The sequence below is a fragment of the Desmodus rotundus genome, chromosome X (genome assembly GCF_022682495.2).
Source record: "Desmodus rotundus isolate HL8 chromosome X, HLdesRot8A.1, whole genome shotgun sequence".
In the NCBI taxonomy this organism is placed as follows: Eukaryota; Metazoa; Chordata; class Mammalia; order Chiroptera; family Phyllostomidae; genus Desmodus; species Desmodus rotundus.
This window is the reverse complement of record NC_071400.1, coordinates 87,517,090-87,543,924: the sequence shown is the minus strand read 5'-3', so window position 1 is coordinate 87,543,924 and position 26,835 is coordinate 87,517,090. Positions and strand designations below refer to the sequence as shown.

The 26,835-nt window shown below is 42.0% G+C and overlaps 1 protein-coding gene across 3 annotated transcripts; it reads right to left on the bottom strand.

Moving 5' to 3' along the window:
• Positions 1–268: 268 nt before the first annotated feature.
• ACOT9 (acyl-CoA thioesterase 9) lies at positions 269–26,372 on the bottom strand. 3 transcript variants are annotated; one of them, XM_024569945.3, is made up of 16 exons: positions 26,257–26,372; positions 21,349–21,446; positions 20,125–20,151; positions 19,306–19,351; positions 16,770–16,940; positions 16,474–16,511; positions 11,914–11,997; positions 11,173–11,276; positions 6,391–6,464; positions 3,202–3,269; positions 2,597–2,708; positions 2,352–2,442; positions 1,880–1,965; positions 1,319–1,406; positions 1,016–1,166; positions 269–571 (listed from the first exon to the last, which is right to left on the bottom strand). In XM_024569945.3, the coding sequence occupies exons 1-16, from the start codon at positions 26,274–26,276 to the stop codon at positions 483–485; spliced, it is 1,347 nt and encodes a 448-aa protein (XP_024425713.1). In that variant the 5' UTR covers positions 26,277–26,372; the 3' UTR covers positions 269–482. The 3 variants fall into 3 exon arrangements, with proteins under 3 accessions (XP_024425713.1, XP_045059222.1, XP_045059223.1); XM_045203287.2 differs by lacking the exon at positions 20,125–20,151; XM_045203288.3 differs by lacking the exons at positions 19,306–19,351; positions 20,125–20,151; positions 26,257–26,372.
• Positions 26,373–26,835: the final 463 nt, after the last annotated feature.

The following is a 26,835-nucleotide window of genomic DNA, read 5'->3' as shown; positions in this document are numbered from 1 at the left end:
AACCTTTCATCTACCTCTGCTAACAACAAAAGCTGGGAAGCAGAGGGAGGCAAACCACAAAGGAATCAGGTGGGAATGACAGGATTTAAATGACGCACAGGAACTGCAGCGAAGGTCAGGCTTAAAGACTGTCCTTCAAATGCCGTGGCAAGAAGCCATGTATATACTCATAGTCTGTGACATGTTTAAGAAAAGAATGTTTTCAATGGCGTAAAAAGGCATCTAATTTCTTCAGTAGACAGGAAGCAACACGGTGGGTTCACAATTTAAATTGTTCCGAAAGTGTTTATTATTTAATAACTCTCTCCCTCTGCCCCACCCAGCCACTCTCTCATTCTGCTTTTGTAATCACCCAAAAAGTGGAATACATTCTTTCTCCCTGTGGAGGGTGAGCATAAACACTAAAACCAATACACGTGACGAGGCCTTCATTAGGCACTACGTCACTAAGAAAGGCTGGTCTTCACCAAGCGTGGGTTTCCCTAGGGCTCCACAACGTAGTCCTTTCTCAAGGTCACCGGTACACCCATGGAGTTAAAATGCCGCTGCCCATCTAAATACAACATGGACTCTGAAACACAAGAGAGAACCGAGGAGGAACTTGCAGCACCTCAGAAAAGCATGCTACAAACACAAGCCTACTCGGGAACATTGGGACGGCGATGAGAACGCAACACTGGTGCCTGGCAAGCACTGCTGGGCCAGGGCTGTGCCAGGTTCCCAAGGGAGCGGGCCTTGACTCCTGCCCCTCTCCTTTGGACCAGTGTGAGCGCCACTGGCTGCTTGCAGCTGGCGCCAGCCCTTCAGACAACAGCCGGGCCGGCAGAGCAGCCACAGCTGCTTGCGAGCCACAAGGCATCCTGGCCTTCAGGGCTGCAGAACCTCAAAAGACAATCCCCTAAGGAGATGCTTTTGAGCTAACAGGCGTCAGCAGGCTTCCTGCAACAATCTTAAAAGGGGAAATTTTCTTTTAAAGTCCTTCCCTTTGTCAGGGACAAGCAATCACGCTGCTTACCTCCATATGTTCTGGGGAAAACCAGGGGCACTTCTTTCTGCGACATGAACGTGAAATGAAAGACATTGGTAGTCGTATGCTCTTTATTTTGCAGGGTGGCCACTTCACTGTGGACTCTGACTTGAATGTAATTGTCTTGAGTATAGCAAACCTAAGGGATTATGGGCATGCCAGTCAGTCAGTCAATCATACTGGGAAGAGGGAACAGGGCAGTCATAAGGGAAGCAGTAGCGTTGCAATATAAAAGCTGCTATTCTGGGCCCAAATGACTAAAAATTGTATTTTATCTTGTCGCACACCTACCTGGGAAGAAAGGAACAGCAAGGATCCGACCTCAACAGGTTTCTGAAACATGATATCATCCACTGCTACTACAAACGGTCGGGAACCACTATTGGGAGAGGAAGAATTTGGGGTCAATGCAAAATTTTGAGGATCTCTATTTTTTCCCTAACAACTGGCTGAAGCCAAATTTCAAGGATCAAAGAATAAACTAAGCATTGAAATAATATGAGTTATAACCTTTTGCTGGTGGAGGGTTGGTCTTGCCTTCAGTTTATAAAAACCACAACATCTGTGAAGTGCAATAAAACGAGGTATGCCTATAATGTACTAACTTACTTAGTAAGAGTAACATTCTTCTACAATAAGGATCAAACCCAGCTGGCACTAATGTCCTATTTTTTCAAAAAAACAACAAATTCCCCAACACATCCAGACTGGTCCAGAATGTCTCATTTCAGCAGGCTCCTTCTGGAGCACACCCACATCTTTTCTTTCAAGGGCGTGTTAAAAAAAAAAGTTGCATTTCAGCGGTATTAAAAATTGCTTCTCAGAAGTTAAGACTACCTTCATCTAACTCACCCAAAGTTACAAGCAGTAGCCCATCCAAGTTCATATGCTTTCCTCATAAGGAAACCACCAAAGATCCGATTGAAAATGTTCCTCTCCTATAGGGTATAAAAATGAATGTTAAGAAATACAAGAGCCCTGGCTGCTGTAGCTCAGTGGATTGAGCACGGGCCTGCGAACCAAAGGGTCGCTGGTTCGATTCCCAGTCAGGGCACATGTCTGGGTTGCAGGCCAGGTCCCCAGTAGGGAGCAACAAGACACTGATGTTTCTCTCCCTCTTTTTCTCCTTCTCTTCCCCTCTCTCTGAAAATGAATAAATAAAATCTTTAAAAAAAAAGAAATACAAGCTCATGGTCACCCTTCTACATAGGACAAAAGAATTAACAATGCAAAGAAGAGAGGCCAGTTTAAAGCAATTAAATCTTAGACGACTACCAAGATGCAAGTTATCCTATTTACAAGAATCTCCACTAAACCACAATACCTGAGGGTGGCAAATTTCCAAGCTCTTCAGTTTTGAATTCTCCATCCACACTGCATTAGGGGGCAAAACTCGACTTCGAAAACTTATAGTCCTGTGCAAACAGAGATTCAGTAAACCTTGTTAAGGCCATAGTTTCACTGCTGAAAAATAAACTATTTGCAAACAATTCCGAAAATGTTCAGGCAAGCCTGGTTTTGGAGAAGGCCAAGGATTTCCCAATGTGGAATCTCACCAGCCTAACTTACTTTGGATCCAGCGTGTTAAGAAACATCTCATGTATGGTCATCCTCTCTTCAGCACTGGGAGCCATTTTCAGTAATGACGCAGAGCTAAAGGCGACCCTTCTCCTCTTATTCACTGAAACATGGAGCAATAAGAAGCGATGGTCAGGTGGGTCTCACTGTACACTGGGGTTCCTGACCTGGGCTGCCTGGGATCCTACAAAGACAGTATTTCCAGGCTGCAAAAATCCCACTGGAAACTGTACATATACCTCCCCAAAACCTAGTGATTCATTGCCTTCACATGGAAACTGTATCACACCTCAGTGTAAAAGCGCTTGACATAGCTTTGACCTAGAGCCCCAGCCAGCAGTGATTTCATCAAGATACATTTCCCATTTCATTAAAAATGACCAAAAAATTACTTCAACTAATAAATATTGGCTGATCGATAAAATTGTTCCAAGTATGGACTTCATGGAACAAAAAATAAGTTATTTTTAATTTCAATAAATTCATCAGAATGAGTATGACACTTGACTGGTATGAGGAGTCCATACATACTCTTAAATAAGTTCCTTTGCAGTACAGTTATAAAAGTTTATCTTATTATAAATAAATTAATATACATTCTCCTTGTCTAAAGAGCTCTTCTTCCTCAGGGCCTTCAGGGATGAGTGGATTTACAAATGCCGACCTGAAGAGAAGAAAAGAGTATAGTTTACAATGTTATATACAATAAAAATGGAAGATGAACAGTTACCCACTACTTTTAAACTCTTTGCTGGTCATTTTGAGTAACGCTTACTGGCTGCTTCACACAAAAACTCTGGAACCACTGGGGAGGCCTCTGGTTACAGACTTATCTGTACAGTAGAAAGGTCACATTATAAAAAGGACAGGGCTGCTGCCAAAATATTTCACCTGATTCTAATCATGCAGAAACAGTCAAAATAGGTTGTAAAACATTCTACAACACAACTGGACCAGACTCTTCAAAAAATGTCAATGTCTTAAAAAGACAGAAAATGGCAGGGGGACTATTTTAAAGAAACAGGGTAACCAACTGCAACACACAATTCTTGATCACACCCTGCCTTAGGGGAAGAAGCTATAAAGGATATTTTAGGGACATCTAGCGAAGTTTGAATTATGGACTGTTCAATTTGTGGGTCTAATAAAAGCACTGAGGTTTTGTAGGAGAATTACCTTACTCTCTAGAGATACATGCTCAACTATCTCTGGCTGAAATGGTCTCAAATGATTCAGGGTGGAAATGTGTGTATGTGTGCATTTATACAGAGGGTGGGATGATAAGGCTGGCGGTAAAATGGTAACTGGTGAATTTAAGTGAAGAGTGTATGGGTGTTCGTTGCATTATTCCATTTTTCTATAGGTGTCAAATGTTTTAGAATAAAAAACTGAGCAAAAAGGAAGAGAGGATTTCACTGTGGTGGAATCCAAAAGTTTGATACAACAACAATGGCAACACAAGAACTGAAATGGCAGCTTGGAAAACTGAAATACATCAGCAGGGGCAGAAGCTTTAATGCCCCCAAATGCTGGCAAAGGAGCCCCCGGCCGGGTACCAGGAGCAGCAAGCAGGATGGCTGGGGCTGATGGGAGGACTTAGACTAGATGGGTGTATTCTTCACTCACATCTGTCACCAAGTTATTTTTGCAACCTTGACATAATTTTCCATGTCAGCTTTCTATGCAGCAGAAATGACTTCTTATTGCAGACTCCTAACTCAGGTTTCTAACACAAAGCGGACTTCCCATTGGCCTCTAGCCTCTATCCTGTACAAACAGCAATCCTATAACACTTTCCCACCCCACTCCCACACACACAATCAGGTCGGTTTTTTCCCATTTGAAGGCCTTAGGTGTAACTGTTGTTTGGAACCAAGAATTCAGTTTAAGAGAAAACAAAATGAAATATGAAGGCAAATAAGTTAAAGCCTGTACTACTAAACCTGACTTGAAAATGACAGTATAAATTCATGAGGTTGTTTGTTTCTTTGCTTTATAACATATATCCAAGCTCTGTCCACTGAAAAGGCCTAGACACAATGAAAAACTAGTAACAACACACAGTTCAAGAGCCCAGATTTTAGACTCTAAATACCAGTTCCCACATAAAGAAACCCCAGGACTCCTGGGAGCAATCGCTGACTCTAGGCCTGGGGCAGGAAATGTGTAAGATAAGCCCAAGATATCACCTTGCACCAGAGAGCAGGCAGGTATCAAAGACTAACAGAAAAATGTCAAAAGAGTTTGTCACAGCAGCCAGCTTAAAGGAGCTCTCACTGACCAGAGACCATACGGTAAATCGTGAGCAGCAAGAGCAATGGCTGCAATTCAGAGAAATACGTTTATATATTAAAATCCATTCACAATGTTATTTTTTTAAGATTTTATTTACTTATTTTTAGACAGAGGGGAAGGGAGGGAGAAAGAGAGGGAGAGAAACATCAATGTGTGGTTGCCTTTCACGCACCCCCTACTAGGGACCTGGCCCGCAACCCAGGCATGTGCTGGGAATCGAACTGGCAACCCTTTGGTTCTCAGGCTGGCACTCAGTCCACTGAGCCACACCAGCCAGGGCTACAATGATACTTTTTTAAAAAGCCAAAAAAGTAGAAAAATCATGTCATCACTAGCTAATTAACCATCTCGTTATTTTGCAAATGTGTAAATAAAGGTTAACAATGAAACACAAATCTTGACTTCCCTTTACAAACCAAATTGCCCTAGTTCATGAGGGAAACCTCTGCTTTACCAAACTCCAGCTAATAAATGTCGAAGGAATGACAGAACTTGAAAATCACTTTACACTCCTGCATGATTAAAGCAATGATCAATAAAGGACATTAAGAGCCCTGGAGAAAGAGTGACAGGGAGCTAGCTGTGCGCAGGATGAGGAAGCATACTCTGCACCCTGCGCTGTACTACGCCCTGTAGATCATTCCTGATCACAAGCAGATAAACTGAACTTTACAGTGGAAAGATCAGTCTGTCAGTACTTGAATGCATGCATCGATCTTAGCCTCGCTATGAGTAAGACAATCTATACCTCCTGATACGATGCAATATGAGATATGAGATACACCGAGAGGATCACCTATGAAGTATTCTTGCCCCCCCCGCCCCAAAAAAAGACCATAAGGAAGCAATCAGACAAACCCAGAAAGCTGGACACTGTATAGAAGAACCAATTCGGCCTTTCAACAAGTTGATAAAACAACACGGGGGCAGTGGGGACACACAGCTACTCTGGTGTTAAACGGCCTTTAGAAACCACACAGCTCTCTGATCTGTGATATACTAAAAGCCATAAAAGTGAATACTTTCAATGGGTGAATTATATCTCAATAAAGCCATTAACCAACAAAACAGGCTTACAAGACATAAAAATCAAATTTAATATAGGGACGTTTTTTGGTGCCTAATTGGAAGAAATCATAAAAAAGATATTTGGGGAAAACAGAATATGAACTACTGGGATATACTAAGGATTTATTAGTATTTTAGTTAAGTATCCTACTAGTAATATAGTTATTTCGGGAAATATCCTCATTTTTAAAGAGATGCCTACACTAAAGTATGTAGAGGTGAAATGTCATTATGCCTGGCATTTGCTTTAAAATATCATAAAGAAAATAATATACTTTAAAAAACAGAAATATGGCAAAAATGTTAAAACTCTTTTAAGTCTAGGTGATGAGTACACAGACATCCACATCATACTCTTCTCTGCAGTATTATGTATCTTTGACATTTTTCAAAATGATTTATTAGGAAAAAAGAACAATTACCGTTTATTTTCAGAATCACGAGCCACCATGACAAATGTTGCTTCCAAAACAGGACAAAATTCATTGCCATGTAACTAAAGAACAAAGGAAAGAAAATGCAGGTGTAAGAAACGCATTTCCTGGGGAGACCTACAGTTATAACAGTTATCGTGCACGCTTTGAGAAAGGCTGCAACTAGAAAAAGAGAAGTGCATTCATGAACCAAAAGCTGCTGAGCTGTCAGGCACAGAACTGGGCTCTGGGTGAGGACAGCAGCATGACCGGGAGCCTGTGGTCCAGCAGGAGAAGGACACCCCAAAATCCCAAACAGTGCACTGCGCAAAATGCTGGGATGGACGCAAACCACAGGCTCTGGAGCTACAAATGACTGCGACCCAGGGGTGGGGGTCCCAGAGGGACCTTCTGAATCATTTCACTGTCCTGCCTCACACTTCCTTCAGGCCTACCTGTCCTCCAAAGGGCACACAGAGCCAGGTGGACCTCCTGCCGCTCTCACAGATACTAGTATTTTCAGGGAACCTTAGTGTGCCAACTACCAGCACATGTTTAGGATTCCTTAGCGGAGCCCAGGGGCTCCCAAGAAAGGGAAAGATCAGTGATAATCCTGTGGATTCAGCTAAATATTTACAATGCACAAGCCTTTGAGGTTTTAAGGTGTTTCTTTATCCCTTAGAAGTCTGTTTCCAGGACAATCACATCATAAAATCCTATCATAACCTAACGTTCAGTTCCGTCCTCATCACTTAGTTACTCAATCACTAACACCTGGTCAGGCCCTAATACCTTCCCCCTCAACTTTCTTCTACCGTCTGCTCTAAGCCTGTTGGCTCTGTACATAAAGCCCTCCACCACTGGGCTCAGATTCCTCCCCAGCTGTTCATAAACACTCCCTCACAGCTGCACCTTTTTCTCCCAGGCACGACTGACAACTTGGAGGTCCTAGAGTGGACCGTGCTGTCAAACACCTCCCTTGCCTTGCCTGATACCTCCCAAGCGGCTGCATTCTGCACAACTCCTCCTGGCCCAGAGCAATACCCATCCCTGCACCCAGGCACAGCTCATCATTCTTTCCTTTGTCTGCCAGCTAAACAGAAACAAAGTCCTCTCCTGCCACTGGTTCTTGCCTGCGCGTCCCTGTAGGGGGCATTTGGAAACATGTAGGACTGGTCTGGGTTGCCACATGGCTTGGGAGACATTACTAGTGGGACAGGGGTAAGCAAGAGGATGAACACTTCACAATGCAGGGGACAGTCCTGCAGAACAAAGAATTTTCCCACATACAACGCCAACCGTGTCCCTGTTGAGAAACGCTACATACTTCACATGCTAAATCACGACCATTTATTTACGTGGCTACGGCCCTGCTGCACCATGAGTTCCTTGAGGACAAGACCATTTTCATTCACACTTGTACCCCAAGCACTTAGCACAAAGACTGGCAGATAGCGAATACCTGACCAATGGCTGCCAACATGTGAACTGAGGCAGGTAATTATTGAGAACTGCCAGAATGTAAACTCCAATAGAATGGAACTATGTTTTGCTCACAGCTGTACACCTAGCACAGAACAGGCATGGAATAAATGACTGCTAAGCGAATGTTAAATGTGTAGATCTTGGGAAGTGGGCTGGGTGACTCATACCCATATCCTGCTGTTCAGAAGCATATGGTCTAGAGGAAGAGAAAACATGTTGCTACGCAGCTCTGAGGAGCAGAGATCGGCAGGTCAGAGAAAGGGTACTGGGGAAGGCATCGTGGGCGGGAACAGGTACTGTGAGCTGGGAGGCCCGGGGAAGGGTTCGAGTATGGAGTGACCTGGAAGCACAAGTGGAATGTGGCTGCAAAGAGTCAGAACACAAGGATTTTAGGCAAAGGAAAAAGCCTAGGCGATGATGCTTGGCCACTTGCTTGCTGTTTAAATTACAGTTTATTATAATGAACACCTACTAGCGCCATGCATCAGGAATGCGAAGATGAACAACTCCCTGCTCTCAGGATGCTCAAAGTGTCCAGCAGTGGGCTCTAAGAATGTATGCAAATGATGTTGGAGGGAATCTAGACAGAAAGGGAGGTTGGAGCAAGTTTATGGAGCACCTTGGACCTTAACTAGTCAAAGGAATTTAGACTTTAGTGCACAGATAATGGTCACCAAGGGTGTTTTTAAAAAATATTTTATTTATTTACTTTTTTAGAGAGAGAGAAGGGAGGGAGAAAGAGAGGGAGAGAAACATCAATGTGTGGTTGCCTCTCATGAGCCCCCAACTGGGGACCTGGCCCACAACCCAAGCATGTGCCCCAAAAGGGAATCGAACCAGCGACTCCCTGTTTCGCAGGCTGGCACTCAATCCACTGTGCCACACCAGCCAGGGCAGTTTTTGAGCAGTGATGTGATTTAAGATCAGCTTTGGAAGATCTGATAAAAATGTATAAAATTAACAGCAAGAACAGGCTAGAGGCAGGCAGATTAATTAAAAGACAGCTCGGGCATTCACACAAGAGGCAGTGAGGGCTTAACTGGAACACAGGGGCCAAGGGGAAGGGGAAGAACGGACCCTGGTGAGCTGCTAAAGGGGATGAATTTGCAGGACTTAGCAAAAAGCTGCACAGGAAAGGGAAAAACTTAAGCTATCCCATAGGTTTAGAACTGGGAAACCAGGAGGCTGGCAAAGGGGAAAAATCGGAGGAAGATCAGGATTAGAAAGGAAGCTGACACGCTCAATTTGAAACACAGTGGACTGGAGGCAGCAGGAGCCCATGTCGGAGGAGATATGAAGGGTACTCAGAGAGGGATGTCTGAAGGTCCAGCCCAGAATAGAGATCTGGGACCATCTCCACAGTAATGATAATAAATTAACATTAATGTCAATACTGTGTGACAGGCAATTTATCAAATTCTTCAGAGGAGTGGGCTGTTTTCCATTTCACCTGTACCATACCATACAAGGTGGTGCTACTACTGTTTCCATGGTGCCCTGGAGAAAACAGAGGCCCAGAGAAGGTAAGTGATTTACCCACAGTCACACGGCTAATAAGCAGCAGAGCTGGGATTTGAACCTATGTGGACTCAAACCAGAGGCAGGGCACCTATCACCAGACTCCCTCTCTGGAATAGAAAGGATCACTCAAGTAATGAATTATTAGTCAAAAGAACAAGTGAGAAATGCAAATTTAAAACATATGTTTGTACTTGCCTGACACACCAATTTTCATTGGCTCTCTCCTCCCAAAAATTCCTGTATTTCTTTGTCAACCTACTTGTCCAAGATTCAAATTGTCAAGATTCCCTAGAAAGTTGGCCCTGTGCCTGCAATCCACTGCGCGTGGCACTGAGCAGGCTAGGAATCAACCATGAAGATTAAAAATGTGGACAAATCATAGCAGAATCCCCAACAAGTTCATGGTGTTTTGTTTTAAAAAGTGTTACTGTCAGTTACAACTATATGGGAGTTACAGAATCCAACTGCTTACATACGGCATCATATAAAAAACATTTAAACTATTTTAACCAATAACTGTAATTACTGCAGAGCAAGCTTCAGACTTTTCCAAAAGGTGAAGTGCTTCATAATTCCATAACAGAAAAAATACACCTGAAAAACAGGTCTATTGAATACCCTGACATAACTAAGTCATTCTTAAATAAGTTTTCACAATGAAATCTTGGACATATGCTGAATTATTTGATTTCTGTGCTATCATCCTCTTTGAGGTAGTTTTTCTTGTCAAATTGTTTATTTCTTTATAAAAGCTATTCTGTGTTTTGCTCACTAGAGAGGCTGTTCCTAACTGCCGTGCAGTCTAAGTGATGATTCTGGGTTGAACTGTGTCCCCCAAGAAGATATATCTTAGTCCTAACCCTTTGGGATCTATAAACATGACTATTTGGAAATAGAGTTGTTACAGATATAATCAGTAAGGTTGAGGTCATACTGGAGTAGGGTGGGCTCCAATACAGTATTATTGATGTCATTATAAAGAGTGAAGAGAGCCCTGGCTGGTGTGGTTCAGTGGGTTGAGCACTGGCCTATGAACTGAAAGGTCACCAGTTCGATTCTCGGTCAGGACACACGCCTGGGTTGCAGGCTAGGTCCCCAGTTGGGGGCGTGTGAAATGCAACTCATTTATGTTTCTTTCCCTCTCTTCCCCTCTGTCTAAAAATAAATAAATAAAATATTTTAAAAATAAAAATAAAACAAAAAAGAGAAGAACACGGAGACACAGACACACAAGGGGATGAGCCATGTAACAATGGAGGCAGAAATTGCAGTGTCACAGCTACGAGCTAAGGAATGCCAAGGATTGGCAGCAGACTGTCAAAAGCTGGAACGATTCTCCCTTATAGGTTTTAGAGGGAGCATGGTCCTTCTGAGACCTTGATCTTGGACTTCTAGCCTCAAAACTGTGAGACAATTAATTTCTGGTATTTTATGCCACCTGGCTCATGGTGTTTTGTTACAGCAGCCATAGGAAACTCGCACAGTGAGCAATCCCATTCATGCCTAACATAACTCAGATTTTTGTGAAATTCTCTGGACAAACGCAGAAACAAGTGCCCTAACATGGAGCTGAGATGATTTGAAAGTAATAAACACCAAATAACGTGTCAGTCTTCGTCTAGGAGGAGGATGTTAATAACCCACCAACTTTGTGACCTGAACTTCTAATGGTTTCTCTGCAGCTGGTGAGCTGTGTGTCTAAGGACACATCGGTTAATAAGCTTTTCTTTCAGTAAGAAATGTAGTGAAATTTACCAGCATTGGAACAAGGGGGTGCTTACACACCTGGAACATTTGCATCTTCACTTCCATAGATGTCTTCCCAACCCAGCTAACATGGCCACTGAACTTGATGTCCTGTTCTGGGCTTAGGCACTTCTTATGCATATCTGCAAAACAGAAAATCAATCTGAGTTCAGACTGTACCCCAAATTTTCTGTGCTGTAAATGGACAATTGAAAATGCTTGTAAATTCCACTACATTTCTTTTTCTGTCTCCCACACATAATGGCTTTTTTGATATACAAAAGAAATTTGTATGTCTTTCTGAAAAATGTAGACAATGCAAAGAATATAAAAAATAAAACTGGAACCATGCAAAATTCTTTCCACCAAAGGATAATTATAATAAATATTTTGATATATAACATTCTAGATATTTCCACATGCATATATACATAAAAATTCCCCCATAAAAAGAAAATATTTTCTCTAATTTCGATAATATCTTGTAATTAAACGGGTAGTTACAGAATAGTCATGGGAATGTAAAGTACAGCATAGGGAATAGAATCAATAATATTCTAATAACTATGTATGATACCAGATAGGTACTGGAAATATTAGGGAGAACACTAAGTTATGTAATGTCTAATCACTGGGGTGTACACCTGAAACTATATTATGTTATTAATACAATATTGTACATCAACTGTAATTGAAAAATAAAAAATGATTTAATTTTTTAAAAAACATCTTGTAATTATTAAGAATTCTAAGTATGCATAGAAAATAATTATTGGTTACCAATCTTGTCCACCAGAGCTGTAACTATCGATAAAGGAGACATCTTAGTTGAATGCATTTTGGTATGCATGTAGCAAATAAGAACTGTAGGAAAAGAGAAGAGAAACAAATAAAGGCAAAGCAAAATTATTTCTCAACATTTACAATTCACTCCCTGAAATCTATAAAAAGTCTTATCTTGCTTGCCCTGCCTGGTGTGGCTCAGGAGATTAGGCACTGGCCTGTAAACCAAAGAGTCACCTGTTCGATTCTGAGTCAGGGCACATGCCTGGGTTGCGGGCCAGGTTCCCAGTTGGGGGCATGTGAGAGGCAACCAATGGATGTGTCTCTTGTACAATGATGTTTCTCTCCCTTTCCTTCTACCTCCCTTCCTCTCTTTTCTAAAAGTAAATAAATAAAATCTCTTTTTTTAAGTGTTATCTTGTTTTGAAGACCCAATCCCCAGTGTTCCACTAGGACCCAAGACTTTATACACTGAAAAGTTCTAGGGATCCTCTAATCTAACTGCCCAATCAGTTTTCGATTTGGTGAGGAAATTGAAGCCCAAGCCCAGGCCCACCAGGTGGCTTGTCACCACTCCACAGAGACACAGTGCCTAAATCAGAGAAAGACCCCAGAACATGAGTCTGCCAGCATCAGACATTTTCAGAAAAGAAAAACAATCACAAAAACTCAGCTACCTATTTTCCTCCTGACTCTGTCCTAATCATGAAGCTATTATTTCACTAAGAGTTATCCCGCCTTCCCCATTACGCCCTCGGTTCCTACACCACCCTGTGGTTATCTGCATACTTTCCCTATCTTTACAAGCATTTGTATCTGCCAAGCATGGTTCTATGCACCTTACAATCATCACCTCATTGAAAGTTGTATTTGCTTCTGTATTTAGTGGCCTCCCTGCTTCCTCCATGATTCATTCAAATGTGTATCATCAGCACCTGGAACTGGGTCTATGCACCATAAGTATTTGCTAAGTGACAATAAATCCTTCCATCCATGTACCTGCTAAAGGATGTACTGGGGGAATGAGAGGCTAAAGGAAAGAAATTCTATTTAAAAGCATTTATGGCCCTGGCTGGTTTGGCTTACTGGATTGAGTGCCAGCCTGTGAACCAAGGGGTCACCGGTTTGATTCCCAGTCAAGGCACATGCCTGGGTTGTGGGACAGGCCCCCAGTAGGAGGAGTGTGAGAGGCAACCACACATTGATGCTTCTCTCCCTCTCTTTCTCTCTTCCTTCCCCTCTGCCTAAAAATAAATAAATACATCTTTAAAAAAAAAGCATTTATGGTACCCAGAAAAGAAACTATATGCATCTGACCCATGGCAGCAGTAGTGGAAATGAAGAGAACAGGAAAGGTCCAAGAGCTAAGGAGAAGGGAGACTTGACAAGGCTTGACTAAACCCAGGTTTCCAACTGGCATGAATGAAGACAGTGTACCATTCACTGAAAAAAAAGAATACAGGAAGAGGAGAAGGGGCTGTTTCAACATGTTGAATTAGAGAAACCTATAGCCCATCAGACGTCCAGGAGAGAGGAGGACAAATTGGTCTGGAACTCAGAAAAGCAGGCCAGGTAAAGTACCTTCCTAAGTATGCCCCATACTGATAGCAACTAAAGCATGGAAAAAGTAAATGAGATTATTTCTAGAGAATGTGCAGGTAACTAAAAAAAGGGGGGGCAGAAGACAAAACTCTGGGAATAAGCAAATTTTAAGGGATCAATAGAGAAACAGGAGCCTACACGGGAGACCAGGAAGGAATAACCAGAGAGGCAGAAGGAAATGGCAACAAAGCCCAAGGAGAAGTCTGACCGCATCAGGAGCCGCAAAGGGGCTGAGCAAGCCCTGAAAAGTACCCAGTAGGTCATGTAATGAGGTGGCCAATGGACAGCGTGGCCAGAGCAATTCAGTGGCATGAGGAGCAGAAGCCAGAACATGGCAGGTTGGGGAATAACAGGAGGTCAGGATACAGAGCAATGAGAGGAAATGATTTTTTTTCTAATTCTTTCCAGAGAGAATTATAAAGGGAATTCTTTCTCCCTCACTTAGCTCTGAAGTGAGGGAGAAAGACAGGTGGAGAGGGTTATTGGGAAGGGAATTTCACCTATTTTTCATTTTAAAAGAGACTTAAATATGTGATAAGGCAAGTTACTTGAAGAAATGGAAGGAGAATCAAGTAAACAGGTGAAAGGCATTGGCCATCAACAGAATGTAATGAGGAAAAAACAGAGTATTGGCAGGGGAGTTTGTATATTTAGGGACACTTGAGGAAACCAAAATCAAGTATGTGTGTGTTTAATTTTTAAAAGGTGAATAAGAAATTTTAACCAGGTTTATTTACTCTGAAGAAAACAAGTGGTAGGCATGAGCCTCACAGTGGAGTTATGTCTGTATTTTTAAAGTTAATTAGAGCCTTTCTTTATTTAAACCCTTTCCCAGCAGTTCTTTCTACAATTAGGCAGGAGCAAGCAAGGTGGCCCAGAGTAGGGTGCTGAAACCCAAGTGGGGTCAGGAGGACATGCAGAGAGGCAACGAGAGCAATAGCTCAGCATGCTGCACCGAGCACAATGAGGAAGGTGACCAGGTGACCTGCAAAGGGGACCTAGCATGGACTAGAACATCAGTGAGGTGAAGGGAGTCTCAATGAGGGTCCCGGGGTGGTGGAGATGAAACTGGCTACATCCAGGGAAACCAGCCGAGCACGCAAATGTATTAACGATAACGGAGCCAGCCAGAGAAGGGAATTAACAAATACGAAAAGGGAAGAAATAAGAAGGAAGCTGTGGTGTTGAACTGGAGTTATCAGTGAACCCATGGTTTCCACAGAGAGACAGAGATAAACACTGAGGTAAATGTGTGTGAGTGCATGTATTCCCCAGCTCATTCAGTGAAAGGGCAAGGGAGCAGTCACACCCCAGCGGCAGTGACCACTCCTAGCTCCCGGATCTTGGTTTCTAAATGTCATTCGCCATTAAAAAGAACAAGAGCTCCTTAGAGATTTGGCAGATTCCAGGACAAGGGCAGGGAAAGCACAAATAAACCTAGAACATCTTACCATGCCAGAAAGACAGGAAGTGCTCAAAAAATGACGGGGACACATCAAAAAACAAACAACAACAACAACAACAAAAAGCCCTGGCTGGTGTAGCTGAGTGGACTGAGCACAGGCTGCAAACCAAAGGGTCACCAGTTCAATTCCCAGTCAGGGTATGTGCCTGGGTTGCAGGCCAGGTCCCCAAAGAGGGGCACATGAGAGACAAACACACATTGATGTTTCTCTCCCTCTCTTTCTCCCTCCTTTCCCCTCTCTCTAAAAGTAAAGAAATAAAAACCTTTAAAAAAAACAAAAAACAAAAAAACCCCACAGCCCTGACTGGTATGGCTCAGTGGGTTTGGCATTCTCCCACAAACTGAATGGTCACCAGTTTGATTCCCAGTCAGGGCACATGCCTGGGTTGCACGCCAGGTCCCCAGTTGGGGGCGTGTGAGAGGCAACTGATCAATATTTCTCTTGCACATCAATGTTTCTCTCTCTCTCCTTCTCCTTCCCTTCCCTTCCCCTTTCTCTAAAAATAAATAAAGTCTTTTTTAAAAAAACACAAAAGCCAGCTTGAAGGGACTAGGACTGTATGGGACAATCTGAGCATCAAAATGGATGAAGTAGCATATTATACCCTACTTGATAAAATAGGAATCCACAAGTCCGTACTAATTTCAAAGTAATAAGTTGAAAGTCTGAGAAATGGGATGTTTACAAGGTCACAAAGTACCCCCCTACAAGGTACTTACTAGTTACAAAGGGGAAAAGAGTAACTTTACAGTGAAGAAGTCTGGCAGACACCACCTTCAACAAGGAATCAAGGTTAACATCGCAGTAATGGGGCAAATTAGAATTATGCACCACTTGGTAAGATGCATCCCTTCTGTGACATTCCTGCCAAAGATGCACGTCCTGAATCTAATCTTGGGGAAGCAGCAAACAAACCCAAATTGAGAGAAAGTCCACAAAAGAAGTGGCCTATAATCTTCAAAAGTGGCAAGGTCATGAAAGTCAAGGAAAGACTGAGAAACTACTCCTGACCCGACAGCTAAATGCAACATGTGATTCAGAGCTGGATCCTTCTGCTATAAAGGCCCGCTGGTGCGAGTTGAATGGGGTCTGAGGAGTAGACAGACAGTGTAACGTACCAGTGTTAATTTCCTGCCTTGACCATTGTATTGTGGTTAAGTAGGAGAAGGTCCTTGTTTGTAGGAAATACACATGAAAATATTTGGGGGTGATATGCATATCAGCAACATACTCACATGACTTGGGGAAGAACAATTCTTTATACTTATTTGCAGCTTTCAGGACTTTTGTTGAAAAAGTTATTGGAAAGAAGGATTAATCAGATTACAACTGTTAAATAGGAATCAAAATTGTCAGGATAAAATTATGACGATTCAGAAATAGTAGCCCTTCTTTTTCTGTTAAAGAATTAAAAAAATCCCTTTCTAGCCATAGGATTCAATGTACAGCTCTGAGTATCTATTTAGAAATACCATAATAATACCAGTACCTCCTAAGCTGTCAAGATCCTCAAGAATCCTGCCAAATCTGTGAAATAAAGAAAACTGGGATTAAATGAAAATCATGATGATAGCCCTATAAAAATAACACATTTTAGGGTCATAAAAATGTTCTAAAATTAACTGTGGTGATGTTTGCACAACTCTCTGAATATACTAAAAACTACGGAATTGCACACTTAAATAGGTGAATGGTATGGTGTGTGAATTATACCTCAAAGCGGCAACAGAGAAAGGAAAAGAAATGAAAACAAATAAATAACACAAATAAAAATAGTACTGTTACCTTATGGCATTTTGAACAGTCAAATATTTCTCTCGTAATTCAGGCTGACTGCCCAAAGGCAAGAGAACTTCGACATAACTGTCTTTCATTCTCCGAGGCGGCAGTTCTTCCTGTGACTTAGCCAAAAAACTATGGAGTAATTTTCTTTCCTCCATTGCTTTCACATGGTCTCTGAGAAGAAAGGATGAAAGCTTCATGAAACACAGGAGCAGGGCTACGCCCCAATTTCGGTGACACAGAGGCCAGACAGGCACCACCAAAGGAGGAAAAGAGGAGGTCTGGACCTACCTCGTCTCCTCTTCCTTCCCCCCTTCATACCTGCTAACTTGGTACAAATAAAAATTTCTGTTAAAATTCCTTAGGTTAGTAGATAAGAAAAACATACCCAAATGAACCATATATTCACCCTCATCAAAAAGTGTACTCAAATAACAGAATATTTGAAATCAAATTAAAAATACAGAGATGGACACAATAGTATATACATATATATGAGTTAAAGAATGATATGGCCACTGAATTACACATTCCCATGTCTCTCCTTGCCAGTTCTCATACTCTCTGTGCTCCAAAGCAGGCTAGTGCGTGTGCGCACGTTCTCTACCCCCGACCTGTCCCTCTCCCTCCCTCGCTCTCCTGCTCTCTCTGCCTTCAATTTCAGGAGAGACAGAAGAGGAAAAATGGAGTATATCCAAAAGAAAGCAGAGCAAAAGGTAAAGAGGAAGAGGACAAGAGAAGGAGACAGAAAGGGAAGAAAAAGAGGAGACAACTGAGGTGGAAGAGGAGAGACAAGGGAACAGGAAACTAAAATGTTAACAATGTCATTAAATAAGATGTTTTTTTAAGCTTCAATTAGGAAGTATTTATTGAAGATTTAGCCTGCAAAAAATATATCAGATAGAGGGACAAGTTCAATGGTACCAGGTGAATCCAGAATGTAGACCATTCTATAAGACAAATGGCTTGGCCCCTTTAAAGCAAAGCTCATAGGGATCAAAAAAAGGGAGTTAGGGATAACTGTCTGTTATTCTAGATTTGGGAGGATTAAAGAGTTGTAACCACTAAATGCAATATGCAATCCTTTATTGGATCTTCATGTTTTTAAAAAAAGCTATAAAAGACATTTGAGGAGCAGTTGAGAAATTATGAATATAAATCAGTAATATACCATTAGGGAATTGCTGTCAATTTCATTATGTAACAGAATATCTTGCTTGTTGGAGATATGTGACTACTGATTTTGTTATGTAGGAGAATATATTTCTTTATTGGAGAGGTATGCTGAAGTGTCATGATACCTATAATGGACTTAGAAATAGTTCACCCAATGTATGTATATTGGCAAATCTGGGAAAATGTTAATAAGTATCCAATCCAAATGGTGGGAACATAGGTATTCTTTTTTCCCCTACTTTTCAATAAATTGAAATGTTCCTATAGAGGGTTAAAAAGTCATTAGAAAATTTTTATACCAAAAATAGATTATTATATGTCTAGTGATCACTTGTACTTTTTAATTTTTTATTGATATATTTTATTTTTTAAAAGATTTATTTTATTTTTAGAGACAGGGGAAAGGAAGGAGAAAAAGAGGGAGAGAAATATTAATGTGTGGTTGCCTCTTGTGTACCCCACACAAAACCTGGGGACCTGGCCTGCAACCCAGGCATCTGCCCTGACTGGAATCGAACCAGCAATGCTTTCGTTTGCGGGCCCATGCTCAATCCACTGAGCTACACCAGTCAGGGGTATTGATTGATTTTAGAGAGAGAGGAAAGGAGGGAGAGAGAAAGAAAGGGAGTAATGGGCGAGGGGAGAGAGGGAGAAAGGAGGAGAGAGAAAGATTGATTGTTGTTCCACATATTTACACATTCATTGGTTGATTTTTTTATGTGCTCTGACCAGGGGTTGAACCCACGACCTTGGCATATGGGGACAACACTTTAACCAACTGAGCTATCCAGCCAGGACTGATCACTTGTACTTTTTGTTTTATCTCATTTTAGCCTCAAAATTCTGTGCACTAAAAGGAGTATTATCCTATTTTACAGCAGGAAAATGCTGAAAGAGAAAGACCGTGTGAGAACCTCATTAATTGTGAACTAACAAGAAGCAATGAAGGAGTCGGGCTGCATGAAACAGGAAAAAAAAAAAAAAAAAAGAAAGAAGGAAACTTGGGTTCAAGTACCAAACCCTGATGCTTAATCATTCAATCTCTCTGAGTTTCCATTTCAAAAAAAAGGGATAGGAACATATGCCATAAGCCGATACAAATTTTGTTGAGAACCAGTGAGATAATATAGCTGGATGCACTTTGAAAAAAGTAAAGTACATGTAAATCACATTATCTTAGGACAACAATGCATCAACTGATGAGTATGGTGGAATGTTGATCTTCTCCGTGGAGTAAAAATACCTCTCAATCCACCTCCGTACACAGGCCCCCCCATCCCTAGAATGAGACCATCAACTGAGCCCAAATACAGTCTCGCATACCACTTCAGGGATGAAGGAATGAATACACAGGAGTGCATACCTCCAGTTTGTGGACGCTCCTACTATCTCCCGCAACTTATCTCGAACTGAAACAAAAATAAAGAGGTCATCCCTTGAAACAAAGAAATAGGAGAACAGAATTACGGCAACAAACTCAAGAACTATGAAAAGCAATTCATGAGCTCAAAAGCTTTAAAGATCCACGAATTTCCATTTAATGCCACAAAAACAGCTCAGAGAAGACATCAGGCCCCTGCCTCCTGAAAACTTGAAACAACAATTGTCTCCTTAGTGCAGAAAAGAATACCCTTGTGCCAATCGCTAGGGTTTACAGAAACAAAAAAGGATAACTCGGTGTCGGCAGGAGTCCCTTTATGATGGAAATACTAGCAACAGAATCCCCACCTATCTTCTTATAGGCAGTAGATCAAATTACTTAGCTCAGGGACTAACAATAATACCCAAATCTGAGTATCATTCTAATTGATTTCTCTCGTTTTTTTGTATAATCCCTTTTTCTTTTTTTTAAATTTCTGTTCAATTACAGTTGTCCCCATTATCCCTCCATTACTCTTCCCTTCCCTACCCACTCTCACCTTCCACAGTCAATCTTACCCCGTCCCTCCAGTTCCATCCATGCCCTCGTGAAGGGTAGGAGTTCCTTCTCATATATGAGTATTTATACTATTGTAATTGTTAGAAAAGCTTAAGCCAGAAAAATGAAGCAAAGACATAAATCAAGGAAAGGCAAAGAATGTGATTTCATTTCAGTTAATGCCCACTGCTCAAAAGTAGAAGAAAGAATTAGTGCAAAAAAAAAATATATCAACACTTAGTTGATACTAATTACCACACACACCATGATTCACGTGTATAGGTGAACATGCTACATGGATAAAGAAAAAAATAAATTAGATAAGCAGTAGTAACTCAAAACCAAAACATAAGTCTATAGGATTTCAAATAATGTATTTAGTTCATTTTTTCCCTAGCATTTAAAAATATACATTCCAGTTACAAGAAATTAATGGTCCTTCAATAACTAACTGATCAAAACCAAATATCGTTAGATTAACATGCACTTTAACTTTCATAAAAAACATTGATTTTTCTATCAAACAATTGTTATATACCATAAATTTCGTGCAAACTCAAATTACAAATAAATCATGGAGAACTAAACAAAATAACCATTCATAAATTAGTCTTATTGATGATTTTTTTTCCTCCTGAGTTCCTTGAATAAAAGAATAAACAGAAAATACGCCCAACAGGATATAGACTATTGCTGCTCGATAACATGAAATGATTGTTACTAGTTCAGTCAGTGTGAGAAGCAAGGCCACTGTGGAGGGCCAAGAAGGAAAGTAGATTTTAAATTATATTTATACATATACATTTATGTGGACCCTTTAAAGATGCCACAATTTTAATTATGATGAATACTCCTAAACTGATAAACATCAGATTACCAGTAATAATTGAAATGAATCTCAATTAAACATGGATTAAACACGGTCCCTCTAACAAAACTGTGCACTAGGAGCATTCATACAGCTGAAGCGTCCGTCACTTACTTATGCGCTAGATTTCTTTTTTCTGTGCCTTCCCCTTCAGTACCTACTCACGGGAAATGGAAATCAATGAACTAAAAGGGCTCAGTCCCCAAGGTTCCCAGGAACCAAAGCTCAAATTCTGAATGTGATCTCCACCCACAGCTCTCCGGGTCATTTTATAAATGAGAAGTTCATGAAAGATCTACCTTTAGTATGCCTCATTTGCCCTAAAGCAGGGGTGTCAAACTCATTTTCACTGGGGGCGGGGGGGTGGGCACATCAGCCTCACAGTTGCCTTCAAAGGGCCGAATGTAATTTCAACTCCTTAACAGTTAAGGAGTAGTTACATTTATACAGTCCTAAAATAATTTTGGCCCTTTGAAGGCAATTGCGAGGCTGATGTGCCCTCTGCCCCAGCCGCCAGTGACAATGAGTTTGACACCCCTGCTAAAGTATCTATAAACACCTCCCAAATAAAACCAGGTTTTTCACCACATGAGCCTGAAAAGTAAAATACCCATGCTTGCCTTCATGAATGTGGAAGACTCTCTGATTTTCAGGATTCTGGGATCCTTGAGTCAGTCCTCTGCCAGGAGTAAGCAGGCCCCTGCTCAAGGTGCAAAGCCTACAAAACAAGAAAAAACACTTAGCGTAGTTTTCATGGCTTCTTTCCTGGCAACCCCAAAGACCTGTGTCTCCTCCCAAAGCTCTTGGCTGCCCCACATCCTTAGCACAAAGTCATGCACCAAATAACAACGTTTCCGTCAACAACGAACCGCATATACAACAGTGACATCCCATATAGCCTAAGAGTGTAGTAGGCGATACCATCTGGGTTTGTGTAAGTTCACTCTATGATGTTCACACAAAATGATCGCCTAACAATGTATTTCTCAAAACTGCACATGACTGTACTGTATACTGACTTGTAGGGCTCTGTACTTGTTTTTCAAGTGTATGCATAGTTGCATATGAGGCTACTCCATAAGTTATCTCTCTAGCTAGAGTAAATATTTATTTTATTTTTCAATTACAATTTACATTCAATATTATTTTGTATTAGTTTCAGGTGTACGGCATAGTAGTTAGACGATTATATACTTTGCACAGAGTTCCTCTTGATATTTCCAGTACCCACTCGGCAGCATACATGGGTACTGCACTACTGACTGTATTTCCTATGCTGTACTTACTTCCCCATGATTATTCTGTAACTGCCAATTTGTACTTCTCAGTCCCTTCACCCTTATCGCCAAGTCACCCACTCCCCCTTCCCCTCTGGCAACCATCAGTCTTAGAGTAAACATTTCTTGAGAGCAAAGACTAATTAGGCAACTATCTATAAAATAAATAAAAGATATCAACCGGGTTTAATGAATTTACTCTTACTCTTTCTACTTTATTAGCTTCAGAAGCCCAGAATTGATTTGGTAAATAAGTAAATTCATTATGAACATTAATTTTGTTCATTATCATACAATATTTGCTCAATAGATAAGATAAACCCAATTATAGGTTAATCAACTTTGAAAACAAAATTAACCCTTTCCAGACTCAAACAGGGTACTTATTGGACTGAGGCAGAAATTTCCTAATCCCCAACCAATCACATAAAAGCTATTTATCCAAATGTGCCTACCCTATTCTCCCAAAGTAAGTTATTTAAGCTGCCTTTGATTCACTATTGCTTTAAGTGTTGGCTCCTAATCATACACTGTGACAGCATGGATAACACACATGTCATGTTAGGGACTGACAAACTGATCTGTTGAGAGCACAGCTGAAGAAGGCAAGGCATTCTAGAGGTCACAAACTCTAAATACTATTACTCATTCTAGCTCAAGTTACTAGTAAATTCTTACTACCTAATGCCAGGACAAGGGATGACTACCCTCCCCCCGACAAAAAGTATCCAGTCATACCTCACTACTTGTGGGCTTCAAAACTCGTCAAACCCTGAACTCATCCCATTTTGACAAGGAAAAAATGTTTCAGCACTTAGCCCTTGCTCAGGACTCATCATTCTTGCTAGAACTTGTATGAGTCACGATGCCATCCCGCAAGAGAACATGCCACATCGTTGGGTACTTGTCGGTTTGGGCACTCATCACGAGTTCCAGAACGAATTAATGAGTACCGAGGTACCACTGTATTTTTTACTGTCTGTGGCCCAACTTCACCTTAGATTTCTCTTCTGAATTGTATACAGAAATTATATTGAAGAAAAATCTCTCAGTAAAAATATCTGGTGAGACCTACACATAGTCTTGCCATTTGTGCTGCTAGAACAAAGCCTTGTCCTTTCACCGAATCAACTAATCTGACAGAACAGCACACGTAAATACAAGCACACGCTCGCAGTCGCTTTAGCTCCTTAGCCATCCAGTCGTCACACTAGCTGGGACACAGGCCCTGCTGGTCCACTAAGGTCAGACCACTTGTTGGAGTGTTTGGGGTTTTTGTTTTGTGTTTATTCTCTAATCACATAGCTAATAAGCCTCTCTAATCTATTTCGGATTTATTTTTTCACAATAAACTTTCCATGTCTGTGCTTTTATATGTATATTAATGTCAGTTTTCTAACTCTTGACCTTCTAATTTGCATTTTCTCAGAACATGATCTTAATTTTTTTCCTATTTCATTTTATGTATTTTCTGTAGGTTCAAATCCTTTCCTGAAGAAAACAACCCTTCATTCTGCCTTCTGAGAAACTAGCATTCTGCGACTGAATGCATCAGGTTTTAAAAAGCACACTGGGAAAAGCTAATATTTTTCATTGCTACTATTAGCTGAGAGAGAAAAAAAAAAATCATGCCCTAAATATATCAGCAATAATAATAGATGCAGTAGATGCTCCCAATATAAGAAATGAGATGTGACTCTGAGTAGCTGAATATTTTGAATATCACAAACTAACAGGAAGTATACAACCATCTCACATATTTGGGTAAATACACATATACACAAGCATTTTTGTTTTGTTACCCTAAGCAGTGGCATTTTCTTGAGTGATAAAAACCATCCCATCCTGCCTGAGTGAGAGGTAGTATAGTACAGAGGTTAAGGGCCTGAACATGCTGTTTGTTAGCTGTGTGACCTTGGGCAAATTAACTTAGCAGAGCTTCAGTTTCCTCATCTGTAAAATGGGGATAATAATAATAATACCTATCCCATAGGATCGCTACAAGGATAAAGAGGTTGACACATGTTAAACCCTTAGGAGCATGCCTAATACATTGATAAGTCCTCAAAAAAAAATTAGGTATCACTATTCCAAAAAGTCATCCTTCTCCAAAGTCTCCCCTAAAAGTCAAAAAAGACCAGAAATTTAGAAAGCATAAGCTAGGCGCCATGACGGGCCATCTCTGAATAGTGACTCAGCTGGAGATAGTAAAAGGAGTTGATGAATGTAACACTTGGGCCAAGTTACTGGGAAAACTATGGTCCTGCAGCCCTGCTCTTTGCATACTGCCTTGATACATTTGGAAATATATCCCTGTAACACAACAAAGGCATAATTTGAACGTTTATTAAAAATTGTTGACTATACTAATCATATATTGGTACAACAAATTTCTATTATCCTGCGAACATTCAGTTTATGATAACTTTCTACTACAATTTGGTATCCTACCTACTGACAATCTGATGAAAACTGGTATATAAAAATGATACGTACTATTTCAGAAGGTTTATAGACCACCCCCTTTTGACACCCCCATAGGCCCCTATATTAAGAAATTCTGACTCAGACCAACCTTCTGAAGAACCTGAGGCCCCCCCAAATTAGATGACTTTTCCCAGTGCCAGTCAAATAGATAGAGCCCAGTTCTTCTGAAGCCACTCTCTCTCTCTCTCTCACACACACACACGCAGTTGCTCTTTTCACAATCTCAGCTACTTCCCTTTATATATGCAGCAGTGAGGTGGAGGGAGAGGGAGAATCATTTATCACTAGCGTTTATAAATGAACCTTTCCAATGAAAGGAGACCAAGGAGTCCAACCTCTCCATGGGCTGCTTAGGGAGTCACAGAAGTCACCTGAAGGTGTGAACAGAAGTGTCTTGGCTCTGTTCTGGGTCCCAAGCTTAGGGAGGGTGTCTGGGAAGAGTGTTCAGTACAATGACAGGCAATGCCACTCATGCCCTCCACTCTGAGGGAATGCCTCTATTTACAGACTAAACAAATTCAGGCGGCTCTTTTGTGAGTAGAAAAGAAAGCCACGAAGATTGCCCACCAGTCAAATAACCTAATCATCTCAGATACTCTGTACTCATTGACACTAAGGGAGTACCTGCTTAAGGTTCTATACAACTCACAAGAAAGGAAGACAATGGGCATTCGGTGCAGAGACGACTTCCAAATTGGGGGAGAAGAGATAAGAAAGGTTTCCTGAGAGAAAGTATGTGGGCAAGACTGTGGAAAGGCCACTATAGAGGGCCTTTCACATCGTGTCCGGTGCAAGCTAAAGCCTTCTGTGGTCCTTTTGACCCAACTTTCAAACTGTCTTCAAACAGTGTAAGGAAGTTGGGTTTTTTTTTCATTTTGTTAAGTGCCATAAACAAGAGAGAGACACACACAGAGAACCTTTCTCAAGTGATGGTAAGGTCCAGAGGAACAATGAGAGAGAACCGGGACCCCCAAGAGAATTGATGGGGATTAGTGTCAGAACCACTATGGGCCACACCTGAGAGGCCGGCGCACCTGTAGCTGGACGATTGCAGAAATTAGAACAGCAGGGAGCCCCTGGGACGAAGCCATGAAAAAAGAACTTAAATAGCTGGAGTGCTCCGGTGAAGCGGTTTGGAAGAGAGCCAGACGTGCCCTGGAGTGATGGAATGATGACAAAAAAATAGCATCCTCCTCGTCCAAGTGACCCAATCAAAGTCCCCCCACACACACTTGCATCACTGCTCATTAAAGCTAAAGTTCCAATCAGCACCAGGGGGTCCTGGTCATACAGTCCTGAGAGCCCATTAGGTACCCTACAATCTCTGCCCACATTACAACACACTTAAGTCTGAGTCCAAATAATCCAACCACTTAGCCCTAAAGATGCTCTACAAAGGAGGGTAAAGGACTGGAAAATTAATGTGGAACTCCAAATACCAGCTTTCTAACAACGGGCTACCCCCCAAACCACACCCTCGATGAGCAAACGGAAAGGAATTTCAGGGAACACCCAACTTCCTCCCTTAAAGTGCCGCTTCGCTTTTAATATCACACTCAGTGCCAGAACACACTAAGGTGGGGAAGGCGGTGCTCCACCCAAGGGCTTCAGGCCCGTCGTGGCGCGCTCGCGGTAGGCGGGCGCCCTTTCCTACCCAGCCTCACTTTCTGCCCAATGCCCACGCATTAGTCCCGCCAGCCCGGACCTTCCGCCCTGGCCCGCTAACTAGCGGAGCAATGGCTCAGACGCCCCCCAGCTACGTACCGAACCACCGCACGCCTCATCGCGCTCTGCCACCGCGCCCGCGACCAGAGACCCCCGCTCCGCGCGCCTGTCGGCAGGGAGAAGTAAAAGCAGTTGAGAGTGCGACAGCGCGCGCGACTGCGTGCGCGACAGCGGAACCTGAGTTAGCTTCCCAAGACCGCACCCCGACAGCCCAAGCCTGCTGAGGAGGGCCCCACCGCCCGCGCAGCTTGGGGGCGGGTCCACGCTACCCCAGCAGCTCAGCTCATTGGCGGGAAGCTGGAATCCGTGCCGTAGAGCTTCCGACGTAATCAGCTGGTGGGGAGCACGTTACTAACTAGGGGGCCGGCTTAACCCCGCCATTGTTGATTAAAAGCACCACTGAACGTGGCCGGGGTGTGACGTGGGGGTCAAGTGCGGCTAGGTCCTTAGAGCTCGTCTCCGTTATCCCTCTTCGCTGAAGGCCCCGCGACTTTGCCACGCCTCGGCTCCCGGTCCCTAATAATTGCCTTTAACTGTACGTTGGCATCTTCTGGGCAGTTTTCCAAACTACTGATGCCTGGGCTCCACTTTCTGGAGACTCTGATTTAGTCAGTCAGG

Excerpts from the sequence above, each read along its gene's own strand:
- ACOT9 (XM_024569945.3), bottom strand. The coding sequence starts at position 26,276 with ATGAGGCGTGCGGTGGTTCG. Across the intron at positions 16,941-19,305 it reads GGAGCGTCCACAAACTGGAG|AGACCATGTGAAAGCAATGG; the intron begins GTATGCACTCCT and ends CTTTCTTCTCAG. Across the intron at positions 3,270-6,390 it reads CGTGATTCTGAAAATAAACG|GTCGGCATTTGTAAATCCAC; the intron begins GTAATTGTTCTT and ends TCTTCTCTTCAG.